At 36.2% G+C, this 20532-nt stretch overlaps 1 protein-coding gene across 14 annotated transcripts in view; it reads right to left on the bottom strand.

Moving 5' to 3' along the window:
• ANO4 (anoctamin 4) overlaps positions 1-20532 on the bottom strand; it is a 381130-nt gene that overhangs the window by 22774 nt on the left and 337824 nt on the right. For all 14 annotated transcript variants that reach the window (XM_070600724.1, XM_070600723.1, XM_070600719.1 and 11 more), the window contains 5 exons: positions 15837-15873; positions 13631-13742; positions 12688-12745; positions 12451-12548; positions 10424-10566 (listed from right to left, as the gene is read on the bottom strand). In XM_070600724.1, the coding sequence (XP_070456825.1) occupies positions 10424-10566; positions 12451-12548; positions 12688-12745; positions 13631-13742; positions 15837-15873 (448 nt within the window). The remainder of the gene's footprint in view (positions 1-10423; positions 10567-12450; positions 12549-12687; positions 12746-13630; positions 13743-15836; positions 15874-20532) is intronic.

The raw sequence follows: 20532 nt of genomic DNA, 5'->3' as shown, positions 1-20532 counted from the left end.
CCCATGCCCCAGACAGGTTTCCCAAACAGTCCTCTACTCTGGCCACACTAGACCTCTGGTTTTATTGGATCATGTCATGTACTTAGTGTTTCTGCTCATACTCTGGTGAAATTCTATTCTTCCTTCAAGGGTAAGCTCAAATGTGCCCTCTTCTGGAGCCTTCCATAATTGTAACAAACTACTGCTTCCTTTGTAGCTCCCACAACTCTGCTTACTATCATAGAACTTATTTTGTCTTGATTTTATGGCCCTTTGCCTGTTTGGTATCAGGTCTTATGTTTAAGTCTTTGATCCATTTTTAGTTAATTTGAGTGAGTGGTATAAGACAGGGATCAAATTTCATTGCTCTTTATGTGTTTATCCAGTTTTCTAATACCATTTATTGAAGAAAAAGCATTTGGGGGTTCTTGGCTCCCTTGTTGAATATTAGTTGACCGTATATGCAGGGGTTTAATTCTGGGCTCTCTATTCTGTTCTGTTGGTCTATGTGTCTTATTGTATGCCAGTACTTTTATGTTTTTGTTATTATAGCTTTGTAATGTAGTTTTAAATCAGGAAGTGTGATATCTCCAGCTTTATTCTTTTTCCTCAGGATTGTTTTCGCTATTCACGGTCTTTTGCGGTTCTATAAAAATTTTAGGATTGTTTTTTCTCTTTCTGTCAAGAATGCCATTGGTATTTTGATGGGGATTGCATTAAATATATAAATGGCTTTGGATAGTATGGCCATTTTAACAATATTAATTCTTCCAATCCATGAACACAGGATGTCTTTCCGTTTGTTTTTGGTTTTGATTTTCTTCAGCAAAGTCTTGTAGTTTGTGTTGTGCAGATCTTTCACTTCCTTGTTTAAATTTATTCCTAGGTATTTTATTGCTTTTGATGCTATTGTGAATAATGGGACTTCTTTATTTCTTTTTCAGAGGTTTCATTATTAGGGTATAGAAAGGCAACAGATTTTCGTATGTTGATTTTATATCCTGCAACTTTACTGAAATCATTGATTAGTTCCAACAGTTTTTTGGTTGAATCTTTGAGATTTTCTAAATACAAAATTATGTCATCCTCAAACAGTGACAATTTTACTTCTTTTCCAATTTGGATGCTTTTTATTTCTTTGTCTTGCTTAATTGCTCTAGCTAGGACTTCAGTACTATATTGAATAAGAGCAGCGAGAGTGGGCATTCTTGTCTTGTTCCCGGTCTTAGAGGAAAAGCGTTCGATTTTTCTCCATTGAGTATAAAGTTAGCTGTGACGTTGTTGTACATGGCCTTTATTATGTTGAGGTATGTTCCTTCTATACCTAATCTGTCGAGAGTTTTTATCATAAAAGGATGTCGTATTTTATCAAATGCTTTTTCTACATCTATTGGGATAATAATATGATTTTTATCTTTAAGTCTATTAACTTACATTTATTGTTTTGTGTATGTTGAACCAGCCTTCCATCTCAGGGAAAAATTCTACTTGGTCATGGTGTACGATCATTTTAATGTGTTCTTGAATTCGATTTGCTAATATTCTGTTGAAATTTTTGCATCTATATTCATCAGGGATATTGGTCTATAGTTTTCTTTTCTTGTAGTGTCCCTATCTGGCTTTGGTATCAGGGTAATGCTGGCCTCATAGAATGAGTTTGAAAGTGTTCCTTCCTTTTCAGTTTTCTGGAAGAGTTTGAGAAGGATTGGTATTAATTCTTCTTTAAATGTTTGGTAGAATCCACCAGTGAAGCTATATGGTCCTGGGGTTTTATGGTTGGGAATTTTTTGATTACTGATGCAATCTCTTTACTTGTTATTGGTCTGTTCAGATTTTCTATTTCTTCCTGATTCAGACTTGGTAGGTTGTGTGTTTCTAGAAATTTACCCATTTCTTCTAGGTTATTTAATTTGTTGCCGTGTAATTGTTCACAGCAATCTCTTATGATCCTATGTATTTCTGTAGTATTAGTAGTAATGTCTCCTCCTTCATTTCTAATTTTATTTGAGTCTTTCCTTTTTTCTTAGTCTAGCTTAGTTAGTAAAGCTAAAAGTTTGTCAATTTTGTTTTTCTTTTCAAAAAGCCAGCCATTAGTTTCATTGATCCTGTCCATTGGTTTTTTGTTCTCTACTCCATTTACTTCTGCTCTCATCTTTTTTATTTCCTTCCTTCTGGTAACTTTGGGTTTAATTTGCTCTTTTTTTCTAGTTCCTTGATGTGCAAAGTTTGGTTGTTTACTTGAGATCTTTCCAATTTCTTAATGTCTGCATTTATTGCTATAAACTTTCTTCTCAGAACTGTCTTTGCTGCATCCCATAAATTTCAGTATGATGTATTTCCATTTTAATTTGTTTTGAGATAATTATTTCCTTTTTGATTTCTTCTTTGACATACTGGTTGTCCAGAAGTGCGTTATTTAGTTTCTACATATTTGTAGATTCTACAGCTTTCCTTTTGTTACAGATTTCTAGTTTCATACCACTGTGGTCAGAATACCTAGTTGGTATGATTTCAATCTTCTTAAATTTGCTAAGATTTATTTTGTATCCTATCATATGATCTCTATCCCGGATAATGTTCTGTGTGCGCTTGAGAAGAATGTGTATTCTGCTGCTGTTAGACATAATGTTCTATATATGTTTGTTAAGTCCATTTGGTCTAAAGTATGGTTCAATTTCAACATTTTCTTGTTGATTTTCTGTCTGGATGATCTATCCATTGCTGACAGTGGGGTATTGAATTCTCCTACTATTATTGTATTGTCTATTTCTCCCTTCAGATCTGTTAGTATTTGCTTAATATATTTAGGTGCTCTGATGTTGAGTGCATATATATCCATGATTGTTATGTCTTCTTGATGTATTGACCCCTTTATCATTACATAATGATCTCTTTGTCTCTTGTTACCACTTTTGCCTTAAGTCTATTTTGTCTGATATAAATATGGCTACTCCCACGTTGTTTTGATTTCCACTTGCAGGGCATATCTTCTTCCATCCCTTCACTTTGAGCCCACTTATGTCTTTAGATCTGAAATGAGTCTCCTGTAGGCAGTATAGTTGGGTCTTGTTTTTTTAATCCATCTAGCCACTCTGTGCCTTTGATTGGTGAATTCAGTCCATTTACATTTAGAGTGATTATTGATATGTAAGGACTTACTACTGGTCTTATCGTTTACATTCTGGTTGTTTTGCATCTATACTGTTTCTTTTCCCTCTATTTCTGCCTACCTCTGTAAGTTGGTAGTCTCCTTCTTTTACTGTTTAATGAGTCTACTCTAGATTTTTGCTTTGTGGTTACCATGAGGCTTACATAAAACCTCCCATAGAAAAAATAGTCCGTTTTATACTGACAGCAACTTACCTCCAAATTTGCCTATAAAGTCCCCACTCTTTTACTCCTTCCCTTTTACATTTTTGATGTCACAATTTACCTCTTTTTAAGCTTTGAATTTGTTAACAAATTCTAGCAGCTGTAGTTGCTTCGAATGCTCTTTTCCTTTAACCTTTGTGCTATAGTTAAGTGGTTAACACACCATTCTAATATGGGTTTACAGTTTTCTAACTCTATTTTTCCCCTTTATCGGAGTTTTGTGTACTTTTATGTTTTTGTGTTACTGACTAGCATCTGTTCATTCAGCTTGAAGAACTCCTATAGGTATTTCTTGCAAGGCAGATCTAGCAGCAATGAGCTCCCTGAGCTCTTGTTTGTCCGGGAAAGCCTTTATGTCTCCTTCATATCTGAAGGATAACTGCTGGATAAAATATTCTTGGTTGGAAATTTTTATCTTTCAGCACTTTGCATATGTCATTCCACTCTTTCCTGGCCGGTAGAGTTTCTGCTGAGAAATCCATTGATAGCCTAACGGGGGTTCCTTTGCAGGTTACTTTCATTTTCTCCCTGGCTGCCTTTAAGATTCTTTCTTTATAATTGATTTTTGTCAGTTTCATTATAATCATGTGTCTTGGAGAAGGTCTTTTTGCATTGAGATGATAGGGTGTTTGATTAGCCGTGTGAACTTTTATGTCTAATTCCTTTCCTAGATTTGGGAAGTTCTCAGCATTATTTCCTTAAATAAATTGTCTGCCACATTTCTCTTCACCTTCTAGTATACCAGTTATTCTTATATTTGCCTTTCTGATAGAATCTCATAGCTCTCATAAGGTTTCTTCACTTTTTAAAAATCTAACTTCCCTATCCTCTTCTAACAGAATTATTTCTATATTCTTACCTTCCAAGTCATTTATTCTTTCTTCCATCTGGTTTGCCCTGTTACCTATGCTCTCTATTGCATTCTTCATCTCATTTATTGAATTCTTCAGCTCCAGAATTTCTGTTTGGTTGTTTTTTATAATTTCTATCTCTTTGGTAAAGAACTCCTTCTGTTCATTAATTTTATTCATGATTTTATTGAATTGCTTTTTTGAGTTTTCTTGTAGCTCATTGAATTTCTTCATAATGGCTATTTTGAATTCTTTGTCAGTTAGAAACAATATCCATTCCTTTGAGTTTGGTTGCTGAATTATGACTTTTTTTTTGTGATACCGTATTTCTTTGATTTTTGTAGTGTAAATGATACCTCTGCTTTTGCATTTGAAGTAGAAGACACCTTCCTTAGTTAAGAATTTATGTTTACTTTGTTTCTTACAATTCAAGAGGCTACATTTATGCCAGACATACAGAGGCTCTACATCAAGGCTCAGCAAGCTACAGCCTGCAAGCCAAATCTGGCCAGATACCTATTTTCTTTTTTTAAACTACCTGTGAGCTAAGAATGAGTTTTACATTTTAAATGGTTATATTTTAAGTTGGCATGCTCTGCTTCAGCAGTCTGGGGTTCACTGGTTCAGATTCTGGGCACGGGCGTACACATCACTCATCAAGCCATGCTATGGTGGCATCCTACATAGAAGAACTAGAAGGACTTACAACTAGGATATACAACTATGTACTGGGGCTTTGGGGACTAAAGAAAAGAGGAAGATTGGCAACAGATGTTAGCTCAGGGCCAATCTTCCTAAGGAAAAAAAAAAAAGAAAGAAACTCCTTGAGTCTGCTGCTGCTGCAGCAAAAAAGGTTATATTTTACATAGTTAAATACGTATATAATAGGCTCACTCTTTCCTCTTAGTCCCCTAAACCTAAATTATTTACTATCTAGCCCATAAAGAGCAAGTTTATTGATCTCTGCTTTCAGTGATGTTCTTTTCCACCAGAAAGAGTTCTTCATGCTGCTGTTAGACAGATAAGGAAGGGGATAGTCACTTCAATCTGGTCACAGATTAAGCTGGGCTGGAGTTTGGGTGTGGTTTTTGTAAAGCCTGATCCACTTCTGGTTTGTTCTTGTTCCTTGGCTGTGATTGAGAACCTGGTGGGTCTTTATTTCCTTAGCCCTAAAAGACTACAAGAGACTCAGTCCTGCCCTTTGGAAGGTTTTAAGGTTAGTTCCTTAGCTTCTTGCCCATCACATCTTCAAAATATTGCATTATTAGAGATAAAGAATGATTTTACATAAAGATGGAAAGGTCAATTCAACAGTAAGCTAGAATAATCTTCAATTGCTTGCACATAATAACACAGCTCCAAAATATGTAAAGGAAAAGTTAACAGAACTGAAAGGAGAATAAGATAAATCCACAATCATACTTGGGAATTTTAATACCTTTTTCTTAGTAACTAGTAGATAAAATAAACAAAGTTTAATAAAGACACAGAGGATTTGAACAACACAAATAACCTAGCCTAACTGACATCTGCAAAACATTAAACCAAACAAGTGCAGAACACACTTGAAACACTTGCCAAAATAGACAATACACTGGAGTATGAAGCAAATCTCAACATATATCAATGGACTGAAATAACATAGAGAATATCCTCTGACCACAGTGGAATTAAATTAGAAACCAATGATAGAGGGATAACTAGAAAATCCCCAGATGTTTTGATATTAAGCAACGCATTCCTAAAAAAACACGTCAGTCAAAAATAAATTACAATGGAAATTGAAATATGTCTTGATAAGGAAACTGCAACATGTTAAAACTTATGGGATGCAGCTAAAGCAGTGTTCATAGAGAAAATTATAGCTCTTAATTCCTATAACAGAAAAGAAGAAAAGCAGAAAATTAGTAATTTAAGCTTCCTTCTCAAGATGTTGGAAAAGAGGAAATTAAACCCAAAGAACATACCAGGCAGGAAATAAGAATAAGTAGAAATGAATGAAATAGAGGGAAAATGTATAAGAGAAAAAAATTAACAAAACCAAAAGTTGGTTTTTCTAAAAGATTAATACATCTCCAGCCAGATTGTTAAAAAAGAAAAAAAGAGGATTTTTAGGGCAGAGAAAATACTCTATATATTACAATGATGAATATACATCATTATACATTTGTCCAAACCCATTGAATATACAGCACCAAGAGACAAATCTAAATTATGGACTTTGGGTGACTATGATGTGCTAATGTAGGTTCATCCTTGGTAAAAAACATATATCCTTCTGGTGAGTGATGTTGAGAATGGGGAGGAAATGCATGTGTGGGAGAAAAAGGCATATGGGAAATCTCTGTACCTTCCTCTCAATTTTGTGGTAAACTTAAAATAATTCCAAAAGAAAAAGTCAAAAAAATTCCATGAGAAAAGAACATCCCAATAGAAAAGTGAGCAAAGTGCGTTAACAAGCAATTCACGGAAGAGAAAACATAAATGGTCAATAAACATATGTACAGACAACAAAAATAAAACAATGAGAGATCACCAAAAAAAAATGGCACGTACAAAAAAATACGGCTGACATCACACTTAATAACAACATGTTGAACGCTTTTATCCTCAGGTCAGGAGCAGGGATGTCCAATATGATCAATTTTATTCAGCATTATATGGAAGATCTTAGTACAATTAGGTAAGAACAACAGAAAAGGTATAATGATTAGAAAGGAAAATGTAAAATTATCATTATTTGTAGGTGACATTATATGTATACAGAAAATCTCAAAGAATATAGAGAGAATTAGAATTTAGCAAGTCTGTGTGATAAAGGGTCGATATACAAAATCTATTATATTTCTCTACACTGGCAACAAAACATTAGAAAATACTATAAAACAACATGAATTGCAATTGAACAAAATTCATAAAGTGCATAGGAATAAATCTAATCAAAGTTGTACAAAACCTGTACACTAAAATCTATAAAAAAAATTGCTGAGAAAAATGTAAAAAGAAATAAATGCAGGGACATATCATGTTCATAGATTAGAAAAAAACTCAGTCTCCCCAGATTGATCTAGGGGTTCAATTCAATCCCAACAAATATCTCAAGAAGATTTTTGTAGAAATTAGAAATCTGATTCTAAAAGTTATGTGGAACCAATTTTGAAGAAGAATAAAGTTGAAACTTCTCTTCATTTAAATACACCATTAAGAAAGTGAGAAGTCAAGCCACCAACCAGGAAAGGATATTTAACTTGCAACATATATATCTGACAAGGGACTCATATCCAGAATATGTAAATAACTTCTATAAATCACTAAGAAAAAGAAACTACCCAAGTGACCATAAGCATATAAAAAGGTCCTCAGCATCATTGGTTGCCATGAAATTTCAAATTAAAACCATGATAAGATACTGCTACATACCAAGCAGAATGGCTAAAATTTTAAAAAGACTGACACTAACAAGTTTTAGTGAGTATGTGGAGTAACTGAAGCACTTAGACCGCTAGTTGAAGTGTAAATTGGTACAACCCAGTTTTGAAAACTATTTGCAAGTGTCTGCTGAAGATCAACAAATGCATATCTTATGGCCTAGTAACTCCACTCCTAGATAAATTCCCTTCAGGAATATGTACATGTTAACCAAAACACAAAAATATTCATAGCTGTACTATTTGTCAGAGCCCAAACCCAGAAACAATCCACCTATCACTAGTAGAATGGATGGATAAATAACAGTGCATTCCTACTTTCAGGAGGCTAGAAAATCCACAAACTCACAAAATAGTTCACCAATTGGCACATGATGCCTGCATTTCCATAAGTAAATTTGCCTTTTTTTGACTCAAGCTTGACAGAGGCTTTGATTCCTATTAAAATGTATCTATCTAGCATTAATCCTTAGCAATGCTCAGAAGTACACTACATGATATGGGAGAGGGTTGAGGAATTGGCGGGTGTGGAGGCTTTTCTGTGTTATGAAGGGCAGGGGAGAAAGTTGGAGAGTATCTGGGAATGGACATGCAAAAAAATACAACTAAAGGAAACATTGGAGAGGGTATCAAAGACAAACTCTGCTTGTTTCATAATTTTGCTTAAGGTACACCTTCTAGGAATACTATACAGCAATGAAAATGAAATTCTGCTACATGAAACAACATGGAAGCAGCTTATAAACATGATATTAAATGAAAAAAGTCATTTACAAAAGAATGTGTTGTACAATTCCATTTAGATGGAAACCATAAAAAGGCAAAATTAATTTATGATGTTAGAAGTTGGGGAAGTGGTTAGGGAAGGCATTATGACACAGGGAGGAGACAAAGGAGCTTTCTTTTATACTTCTAATATTAATTTCTTGATCTAGCTCACAGGATGGCAAATATTTTCTGAAAAGAGCCAGAAAGTAAATATTTCAGGCTTTTTGGGCCATACAGTCTTTGTCACAGGTACTCAACTCTGCTGTTGTAGTGCAAAAGCAACTGTAGATAATAGGTAAACAAACAGGTGATGCTATGTGCCAATAAATCTTTCCTTACAAAAACAGGCAGTGGACTGCATTCGGCCATAGTTTGCCAACCCCACATCTGTTTGAGTGTAAGTTTGTGAAAATTCAATGATCTGTACCCTTATGATTTATATACTTTTCTTACCACATATTATACTTCAATGAATAAATTTTAAAAAATATAACAAAGCAGGGAAGTCACCAAGAAAATAACAAAACGACGAGAACAGAAGTAAGCAGTTAGGATTCACTAGTCTGCCTGCAAGGCTTCTGAGATTTGTTTCTTGCTGCAAAGATAGTGCAGTGTTTGGAGCACTACCAATTCTAGCCACATAAAAGCTTCTTTTTGAGCACTCAATATACCCACATCATCGTTTATTTCCTTCTTTATGGGAGAAGAGTCCATTAAGAGACCTAAGTGGTTAGTTCTCTTAATGAATTCCCTTTATTAAGTTTTATTATTAACGCCCAACTTGATTTCTTCTCCAAGTTATATCATTCTGCCATTCTATAATTGAAACTCTAAAAACATCAGTAGATACTTAGGATGTAAGACGTCTAAGAAACATTAAGCATCAACTCTACTACTCCTTTAATTTTAAGATTTGCCCAGAAAGAATTGCTTCTTTCAGAAGTAATGCATCTTGCCCATCCCTACTGCTACTTCTACCCCAATGTTACAGAGCTTAAACATAATTTTTAGAAAAATAGAAAACCTATACATACTCAATATATCTAGTATTTTGTTAGCTTTTCTCCCCTGGGAGATAAGAATAGGAACATAATAATGATATAGATAATATGTACCAAGTGCATACTATGAGCCAGGCATTGTTCTAAGCCCTTTCCATGCATTAACTCATTTAATCCACAGAAACACCCTATGAAGTGGTTACTCATTATTATTCCCACTAGATGAGGGAATTGACACAAAGAGAGATTAAGTAATTGCCCACGTTTTCACAGTTAATAAGTGATAGGGCTGGGATTTGAACCCAGGTACTCGGTTGCCAAAGCCCATACTCTTAGACACATGCAAAGATAAATAGTTGGGTTTGATTCTAGAGAAATCTGATTCACATGCAAAGATAAATAGTTGGGTTTGATTCTAGAGAAATCTGATTCCTTAAGTGTAGCACAGCTTAAGCATTCCTAGCTTCCTGCCATCCCCCCCGCCAAGAGTAATGACTGTCCCCACTATATCCCCTGCTGATTCATATTGCAGCATCTATGACACTTTACTGCACTTGCTCTATTTGTCTGACTTTCCCCCAGTAGCCTGTGAACTCTTTGAAAGCTGGGACTGTGCCTTATTTGTTCTTGCACCTCTAGTGCCAAGCATAGTGTCTGCCTGTACAGAACATGGCTTAACAGATATCTGCTGAATGAGTGAATCAATCACACCACGAGCGATAACTCCTTTTTCTTTGGTTCACCAAGTTTTCCAACATATTTTTGTTTTCTGGTGATTTATTACAAGAGACAGGACACAATGTCATGAAGAGTTTGATGTGTCTATAGGCTTTGGGCACCATCGCTATGGATTACACTTCTTAAAGCAAGACACTCCTTCCTCTGCATTTAGCTCAAGAATCCCCGCACACTGAGGCCTGAAGATAATAGGTGTGTGTTTAGTTGAAAGTAGCTAGAGATCCAGAATTTGCATTTATAATTAGTAGGATAAAGGATGAAAGGATAAAGAAGAATATTCTCATACTCATTTCTAAGTATTCATCAAAGAGTCCGTAGGCATTCATTGGCTGAAGGTTGTAGTCCTTTTCCCATTGTGGGAAACTGATTTTCCTTTCAGGCCCATGTTCTTGTCGTACTTTTCTTCTAGTCCACCAATTCTGAATTAACCTGCACAACAAGATCAATTTCTTTAAAAATACATATAACTGTTCATAAGACTTAAGTAACAAGAAAGAGGAGAGTTTGAATATAGAACTATAGTTTTAAAAAAAATTTAGGACAGACTGTGAAGGAAATAAAGCCTTGGATTAGGAAGAAAATAACAATGGAGGCCATACTTCAAACATTTGTACTTGCAACTGAGCAGAATGATTGGTGCTGATTTTAATAATTCATGAAACTGTCTCATGTTCAGTGTTGCCTCTGAGGGTCGGATGGAGAACTGAAATCTATAAACCGATCTCCCAATACAAAGGCAAAACCCAGACCTCTGGGTAGAGGAAGATTTGGCCTAGCTGGCTTAATTTAGGACCCATGAGCAGTCTTACCATGTGGGTGCTGACCTGCACATTCTGACTTGTGAAGCCTAGATCTGCAAACCCACAAAATGCTTCCTGTCTTGGCACACTGAAGCCTGCAATTCCACAACTGGACTTGCCTGCTTTTGGCTTGAGCTCAACAGGGGCTCTGACTCCCAGTAAAATTCATCTCACACTGGTGAGGTTAGCACATTAATCCTTAGTAGTGTTCAGGAGAGCATCTTATGATATGGAACAGGGTTGGGGAAATGGAGGGCTCAGGTCTACCTGCTGTATGGGACGAGGAAAAAGTTGAGGAGTATCTGGGAGCAGAAATGTCAAAAAAAAAGTGAAATAAAGGAAATAAGGGGATGGTATCAAAGAGAAACCCTGCCTACTTCACAATTTTGCTCTATATCCACATTACTAGAAGATAAAATGCAGTTCCCTGGATGTCTATGACCTTTTGATAAATTGTGGTTTATACATTAAAGCAGAATATAATGCTTCTAATTTTTTATTTTTTTTAGTGAATGGAAGTGATACCCTTTCTGCAATTCACATAGTGAACTGTTTAATAAGACTAGTAATAAAGATATTTCTAACAAGCTACTTGCAAGCTGCATGCAGCACAGTGTTCTTTCAGTGTTTCTTAATTTTATGCGTACTTTTTAAAAAGTTTTATAGAAAACATCAAATACTTGGAATAAGGTTTATAAAAATAAATCTAAGAATAGAAAATTACTGGTATGGGTTCTGATAGCAAGCTAAGAGATGACTTTTTCAAAGTGAACCAAGTTCCAGCTAATTGTTCTAGCTGAGTGGTCCTCCCTGAAACCTGGAGTCCTCTGTGGAGACATAAGCTGACATGGAAACCAGTAGGTGTGGAATTCAAGCAGAAAGGGAAGAAGTATTGCTGATTTATGTCCCTTTAAAACTTAATTAACCAGAGCTGAGCAAACACAGCAGAATTCAAGGTTATCCTTACAAAGGTGATAGAAGATTTGTCCATTCTCATCAGCATAAGCTATTATCACTGGGTGATAATAGTTTTATTGGTTAAGATATGCTGACTTAGAAATACTCTGGCTTCTTTTCTTGATTCCTAAACTTTTCTCCTTTCCATAAGTTTCTCTTCTGTATAGTCTGAATTTAAGGTAGTTTAAAAAAATTACCATTCCTGATTTAGCACAGGAGGAGGGGAACAGAGATCTAGTTAATACGTTGTAAATAGCTAGAAACTTGCAATACTGGAGCGGAAAGGGCAGAGGCATCATTTAAAGCAGATTGCAAATAAGTATCCAATACTTAGGGGCTCCCCGAAACTTCTTAAAGAATATTCACTTTTGTTCATGCCACTTGTGCTAAATCTTCCCAAAGAGCCAATGTTTATTATTTTCATGATTGTCTTTGAATATCTAAGTGTGAAAACTGGCTTAATTGCTGAGTCTGCATTGCCTATCTTACTTGCCACACCTAGAAAAGCCAATAATGACAATGCTGCCTCTCAACTACAGATATCTAAGGTACTTACGGATAGCCAAGTTCCATGAAATTATTCCAGGTCTGCTTTAGCACCATTATAATACCCATTTGCATACAGAGATCAATAAGGCATCCACTAGGGTGGCACTGCGAGGTAAGCAAACACAGAAATTCAAGAATCAATGGAGAGAAAGAAAGCAGGTCTGGTTTCTAATCTGCACAAAGTTGCCCTAAGGCTGTTTAACGCAAGTCTGTAGGGAACAAAGAATGATGGGAGAATACAGACCTCTTCTAGTCTCCACCGGTTTATCAGCCTCAAGTAGGCACCTGGGTGTCCTGTAAATCTTCAACACACACAGAAAAACAAACCATTAGCATCCTGTAGCTTTCAATGAATATTATATTCAGATCAGTACCTCCTCCAATGAAAATTACTGGTAAAGTAAGTATCAGATCTGAGGGAATCAGGCAACTCTCCAGAGCTCTCATAACTACAACTTCTGGAATTCTCCGGGGGCTATTTCTCTTCTGGCCTTTCTGTCTGGCTGCTGACTACAGAGGCCAGTTCTTGTTGATTGATGTGACTTTTAACACTTTCTGCTGAATGTCAAGTGCCTGCTGTGTAAGCAGCAGGTTGGATGTAAACACATCTGATCTTTTTGAATAATGATAAAACTGTTTTTTTAAAAAATTGAACTATCTGAGTAGAATCCCATGCTGAAGAAGCTAGAAACTGAGGAGAGGCCGTTCATCCATCTCATCAAAATCCAGTCCTCAGGCCTTCACTGGTTCTCATCTCCTTGGAAACACTTCCTGGTGTAATGGAATTCATGGGACATGGCCACTAAACACGGTCCTTTCCAAATTCTGAAGTCAGCATCTAGGACAGGCTGCAGGCCACCTGCCCCCTCATGCCACCTGCTCATATAGGTGTGAGAGCCAAGGGTCTGATTCAGATGCAGATGGAGCCCCCAAGTTTTAAATCCATCTTTCACATGTACAAACAATTTTCTTCTACTTACCTCAGCAAGAAAAGGTGTGCAGGTACTTTTGAGTGGAAAAGACCATTCCCCAGCTCAAGGATGGGAAGGTAAAGGGCGAGACTGATCTCCCCTTTTTACACTTTGTATAAATCTCTCTAAAGAAGGGGCTTCCCTGTCACCCCTGGTCAGTGACCTCTGAGTACTCTGTCCCCAGCCCAGGGAGGTACGGAGATATCCAGTTCTTACCTTCCAAGGAAGAACGCGATGTAAAACGTGGAGCTGTTCAGATTGACAAACTGAAAAAGAAACATTTTCAGGGTGAAGCTGTTCTCCCACTCGGACTCTGTGCGAGGCTGTTCTGTGGACAAAAGGGGAGCAATTTGAGAGGCTGTGTGTGAGCCTCTCTCAATTCCCTCTCTCCTCCTCCCCATGCACACAGGGTGGGAGCATAGGTGTCCCAAGGAGGCCGCAGGAGGCCTCAGTTTGTCTATGGATGGGGTGTGATAGAATGGACCATCCATGGGATCCTCAAGCTGGCAGAGCAGCCCCAACAAAAATTTGGTGGAAAGTGGCTACTGACTATCTGAGGGGATAGAACATCCAGTTTGTTCTACTGTTATAGGATGCCTGGAGTAGAGACAACCAGGCTGATGGGGCCTCATTCCCAGTCCTGGCTCCCTGCAGTCGCCTTTCAGTTTCCTCTTAGTTTCTCCCTGTGGGGTAGGACCTGGTGAGGTCAGGTCTTCTCCTAGCTCGTAATAATTCCTTCGTCTTGACTTCTATTTCTGGTGTAATGCCAGGCACTACTCAGGGTGAGGGAGTCAGACTCCCATGTCAGAATGCTGAGAGTATTTGACTTTTTTGTCTGTTACCCTCAACTACCATTTTCTTTCTCAAGGACAAATACCAAGGAGATGACCTCATCTTTAGAACTTTTACTGTATATCACCATCTGTGTCTTACAATTTCCTGACCTCACTCAGGAGCCAATTCTCATCTCCTCATATTTTGATTTCCATAAAGCAAATACTCTATGAACACTGTGATATGAACCAAAATATGGATCACACCTCCACCTTGACATCTCATGTCAAATACACTTATCCTTCCCTAGGAGCTGCATCCTCACCTCAAGCAAAGTCAAAGAAAATGTATCTAATGCAATAACACTTTCTCTGTTTCCACATTCCCTGAGCTTCTAATTGCTCATTTACTATTTAAGCCCATCAATTTCTTTTCCACGAATTATAACTGAAAATGCTTCCTGGCAGCATATCTGAGAAGGGAGGGGAGAAAGAAAGAGAATCTGATTTAAAATGGTTTAAACGCCAGTTTCAGAACAAAGCTATACTGCTGTTGAGGGAAGAAAAGACAAACGATTCTAAAAGGGTTTTAGTTTTATTTCACTTCTGCTACCAAATGTTTGGTTCCATAGGAAGGTGTCATAGTTAGCCAGCTGGGTGGGTTCCCAGGTGTCCCAACCATGGATAGACTAGGCCTCTATCTTCACTGGCATCTTTGCCAGTCTGGATCAAGCTGCCCCTAACCATAGTCTACCAACGGGCAGCTACCTCTTCTATGTACACAGGCCTCTTCCTCTCTTTTTGGGCAAGGGGTGGCAGTGATGGAAGATTTCAATGAGATTAAAGGGGATATGCCAAGTGCCTAGCTCTGTATCTGGCACATAGAAGGGCTCAATAAATGGCATCTTTTATTATAATAATTATTATAAATAAAAACACTGTGAGTTTTTTTCCCCTTTGGACAAACTGCATATGGTAATGCGCTAAAACAGGTTTTGTGTGGGAGCGTTTAATTTTCTCAAACTGAGTAAAGTGACTGACATCTCATTAATAAAATTGGACAATTTTGTATCTAGAAAATATAGTAAATCTACAACTTATAGCTGGAAACCAGAGTGTTCTGGTACTTTAAGGAGTTGGAGAAATGTTCTTGGAGGTGACTTGTCCAGATGAAGATTATTTCTACCAATGTCAGTGATGGTGAACCTGCTGACATTCCTAATAAAAGGCTCCCAGTCTTAAAAGCAACTAATTTTGCTGTAATTTTTATATGCCATGAAAAATTGGCATTTTTTTAATTAAATAAAAATCATAGGCAACAGCAAATAAAAGTTTTTCTAAATGATTCTGGGCTCCTTATACACATGTACTTTTGTGATGCTATATTTTTTGTGCATTAAGAGAAACCTACTTTAAATTACATTAGCTCATGATGCATGTTGGTGACAGGTTTCAAAGCTTTAGGTAGGAAAGATCCACCAATTCCTAGACATTTAAAAAATGTCCTGTTGAAGGCAAAGAACAAACTGTGGCATGCAATTTGAAATAAAGGGAATATTTCTTTTCATTACTGTTTTAGAAATGAATCTTTGAAAAGGTGTTTTCCAGACCACAACACTGTACGGTGAAATAAAAAGGGTCTCACTTACCTAAATTCGTCAGAAGCAGTGCAACTTTTTCATAGAGCTGTAAAATAAATTTCATATATTTAAAAAATGAACTGTAGATGTTCTAAAATCTAGAATTATAAAGGAAATAGGTAATTAAGTCATGAGTGAACATAATTTCATTAACCATCCACTTAAACAATGAAAACATTGTGAACAATTGTGTCCTTTCGGGGCAAGAAAGAAATGTACAAGGTCCCATTTTCCTAATTTTAAAATCTCCTAATTTTAAAATTTCCTAATTTTAAAATCTCCTAATTTTAAAATTTCCTAATTTTAAATTCTTGCTTCGACGTGAATAATTCTGTGATAACAGGCTAGCTGCCACTAATTGCTAAGTGATGCTGGACAAGTCACAACATTCCTGGGCCTCAGCATCCTCAATGTAGAATCTCTAAGACTGATTCTAATGGCAAGAGTCTACAGTTCTATTGTTTTTATGCACTGCTGTATTTTATAGATTATAGCACTCCTAAACTTATGGTATTCTGCTTTTCCATTAGTTAATTGGGTGCATCCTTAACTCACCCAGCCATCTGGTAAATAGAGGGTCCTACAATGGAATGGAAGGAGTGTGCATGAATGTGCACGTGTGTATGTGTATATGCAAGTGCAAGGGGTACAGTTTATGGCAAACCCAGCTCTAGGAGATTCCTCGAGGAAGTGTATAAATTGAAAAAAAAAAAAGCAAGTGCTTTCTCTCAAATGAAAGATGATAAATGAAAAAGAACAGAAAAACTAGTCAAATGGCCTCGAACAATATGAAAATTAAGATCACATTAGACTAAAGTGGTGAAATCACACTGGTTAAAATTCCCCAGGCAGGAATTACAGCTTTACCAGCCTGCAAGCTGTGGGTCTTGGGCACGTTACCTCACCTCTTCTTTAGACCATCATTTTCCTTATACGTGGTTAAGAATGAGTATTGAATTCACTGATCTTAAGGTCCTTCCTAACTTTCGAATTCTCTTATCCCAGATCTCTGCTAACTACAGAACTAGGAAAAAAAACCTCAGATTGTATGACTCTAAACTTTCAGAAATTACTATGGTTTGTTATAAGAAATAATTAATATGGCCATAGTATCAAATTTCGTGTATAGAAACCTCAGACTCTTGGAGTCTAATGTTAAAAGAGGTTGGTGTAATTTCCAATAAGAAATCCTGTATAGATTAGTCACACATTTCAATTTTATCATAAAAATAAAATACTGGTAAACCACAAAATAGGGCAGATGTTCTAATCAAACATATATATAATATATATATATAAATTTATATAAATTTGTATAAAATATAAATTTTATATATATATATAATTTTTTTGCTGAGGAAGATTTACCCTGAGCTAACATCTGTTGCCGCTCTTCCTCTTTTTTTTTTTTTGCTTGAGGAAGATTCACCTGAGCTAACATCTGTGCCAAACTTCCACTACTTTGTATGTGAGTTGCCACCACAGCTTGGCTGGTGAGTGGTGTAGGTCTGCACCCGGGATCCGAACCTGTGAACCTGGGACACTGAAGTGGAGTGTGCCGAACTTAATCACTACACCACGGGGCCAGCCCAATATTAAACATATTTTGATATTACAAAGGCATTGTATCATTAAAGTTATTTAATTACATAATTATCAAGAAAAATTAGACTCAACTGGTGAAATCACCTTTCTCAAAAATACAATTTTTGGTTACCTAGTTTATCCTCTATCTCTTTCAAGTTCACAAACATTTGTCAAAGTGTCTCACATTGCACACTTGTCTCAAAGGCCTTAGGAGTTGATGAGAGGCCTTTAATATTTTGGTTTGACACTGAAAATATTGGAATTTTAAAAAAGAAGAGCATAGGAGTTGAAATATGATTAATATTAACCTTTTGAAAAATAAAATAAAGTGTACAGGACACAGTAGGAATCCATGGCACCTGTGAACACTTTGTGTACATGTTGAAGATGCAATGAGATGGACAGTGAGGCTTTGAGCAGGATGCAGCAGGAAAGGACACATAACCAGAGGGACTGATGGCCGGCAAGAGATCCTCAGGTGAGTGGATTCTGGAAAAGGCTTGATTTCTCATTAGGCAGTTGAGACAGAAACCCATGGATGGTTTGTTCTGATAAGAGCAGTAGAATATCAAAGTTTCCAAACTGGATGCCACAAATTGTGTTAAATCTGTAAATGATGGAAAGCTTTCTGATCTTAAGGGTATGTCCAAAAGAAGCTATGAGAACTTCTAATTTGATCTTGTCAGCCCAATCAATGTATGTGGGCTTGTTCTGACGCAAGTCATATTTTCGGGCTTACTTCTTTTTGGAACAAGACATTGTGGTTTTTACTGTTTATGGTATAATGAAATATCTGATTCATATTGGTGTGGCTGAATCAAAAGGATGGTAATAATTAGTCTCCCCCTGGAATACATCCTTTATTGGCATATTTAGCTTGAAACCATCATATTGATATGTTCTTTGGTCACTAGTGAAGCAGAACGGAACTGAAACAGTATGACAAGACAATCCATCCTATTCACTCCATCTTTGAAACATTTATTTTTCAAGACATGGAATAAAATGAAAACTAGTAAGTACTGCTTAAGCAGTCACTAAGAGGCATAATATTTTGTTAGGATCCAGAATACTTTTGCAAAATAACATGAATTTTATTTTTAAAGTATACACTACATAAAAGTAAATACACATCATTAAATCTAGAAGATAGACATCTCTTATAGATCTGCTTCTTCAGTTAGGATTGGACAACCCTAGCAAAAAATCAGAAACAAGATATGTGATCCATAACAATTATATTATTTAAAAATTAGAGGCTTTAATGAAGATACAAACAATCTAGCTTTTGAGGTTTTTATTTTCAATTAATGAAAAAATATTAGTGATTAATGCCTACATGATTTTTTTTTGTAAGACCAGTATGGCCAAACTTTTAAGTAGTTTAAAACAGTTTATATAGCTATAAAAATATAAATTATTGGTCATGAAAATACCTTAAATTGAGTAACTTCAGAAGTCAGTAGATAGTTTAGTTCTGAACTGGTCACACCTATTTTATAGTTATTAGTCTGTCATCTGTCCTTTATGCGATATTTGCTTAAGGACTTACATTTTTCTTTTAGATATTCTGATGAAAATCTTTCCAAACTATATTACACACTTGGTTACCTTCATAATGGAAACTGCAAAGCTTCAGGGCATAAGACAGAACTGTAAATGCGTGTGCTGAGATGGGGATGCATCAGAGATTGAAGAGGAGAGTAAGGCAACTGGTTCCTGCACAAAAGGGTCTTAGATGCTGCTGCTTTGAGAATTCTTATATAGGCTTTTAATTTTCTTTCCTTCCCCTGGCTATGGCTTGTCATTTCCTACCCTTTTCAGTATTCTTCCCTTAGTAAACTTCTCTTATGTTGGCTCAGAAATCAGAACACCAAAGATATTTGCATTGCATCTAAAATAAATGAAAATAAACCTTAAGGGAATTTATAAGAATAAGACATGTTAGCTTTAGTGTGTGAACTCTACATCATCTGTTTGGGTGACTCTGAAACTCTTTGTTAGGTTAAAACATAGAAAATGCCTAGCAGTCTGTCCCCCAGCACATAGTGGGTGCTTTGTAATGCCTGTAACGTTATACTTTTCCCACTCTTTATGCTCCCTTCTTCATTTTTAGTTTGCTTACTTTCTCTTTCCTTGGCTGTGAATCATGAAGTAGAGATTGCTAGATAAGTGATTTCTGGTTAAATGAAGTGGTACTCTGATAACATTGGCATCTGCTCAAAATGTATGAGCAAACATGTATTTATAGGCTCACTGCATGTGTCCAGAAATTTATTTCTTAAGATGCATAAATTAAATTTTAATAAAGCATTGGAGAAAAGAAATGATAAAAATACGGTAAGCTTTAATTCATTGCATCCTACCTGCACGCAGAATCTTTCACAGCTCTGGCTGTTTGGTTAATTTCTCTATGAATCACACTCCTTCACAATGTGTATTCCACAATTAACTTTGAGACTAGCTGAGTCGTGGAGGGGGGAGTGCCATGGGTCCCAAACATCCACTTTAGGTCTCCATTTGATCAAGCAGTTACACAATCATCACGTCAAAGTGATCAGCAACTGCTCTTTTTTCATTTTTATAACTTCTGAATTTTGAAACTTTTTTGCTAAAATAATAAAGAAGTCCCTGTGTATTTTAATAGTAATAATAATAAATTACCTATATTTCACTAGCTCAGTGATTACTAGTTCATCTAAGAATCATAAATAAAGTCGTTTATTATCAGGTACATTGAATTCTTTTAGGAATCACACAGAATTTATTGATTTATAGAATTTAGGATTGGTTAAAGAGCTAGAAATGACAATCTGAATAGAGAAAACTATGTTGATAATAGTATTAAATTATTTGGCCTTTGGAAAGTCCTTTTCTAATGATGAGAGCATTTCAGCATATGGCCCAGATTTAAGATGCAATACAAATAAGGGTGAGGGGAACTATAATTAATTGAACATCTACTCCATGCCTGACACTGTGCTTGGCACTCCACATACATTATCTTATTTATTCCCTACTACAAACATCGAAGGTCAGCATTTTTATGTATAGGTTGACCTCAAGTCTAACAATGTCAGCCATTACCTTTTGTTCTGTAAATAATCACAACAATTTA

This window comes from Equus przewalskii, chromosome 29, assembly GCF_037783145.1.
Source record: "Equus przewalskii isolate Varuska chromosome 29, EquPr2, whole genome shotgun sequence".
NCBI lineage: Eukaryota > Metazoa > Chordata > Mammalia > Perissodactyla > Equidae > Equus > Equus przewalskii.
The sequence above is the reverse complement of the archived record's forward strand: the minus strand, read 5'-3'. Positions and strand labels throughout refer to the sequence as shown.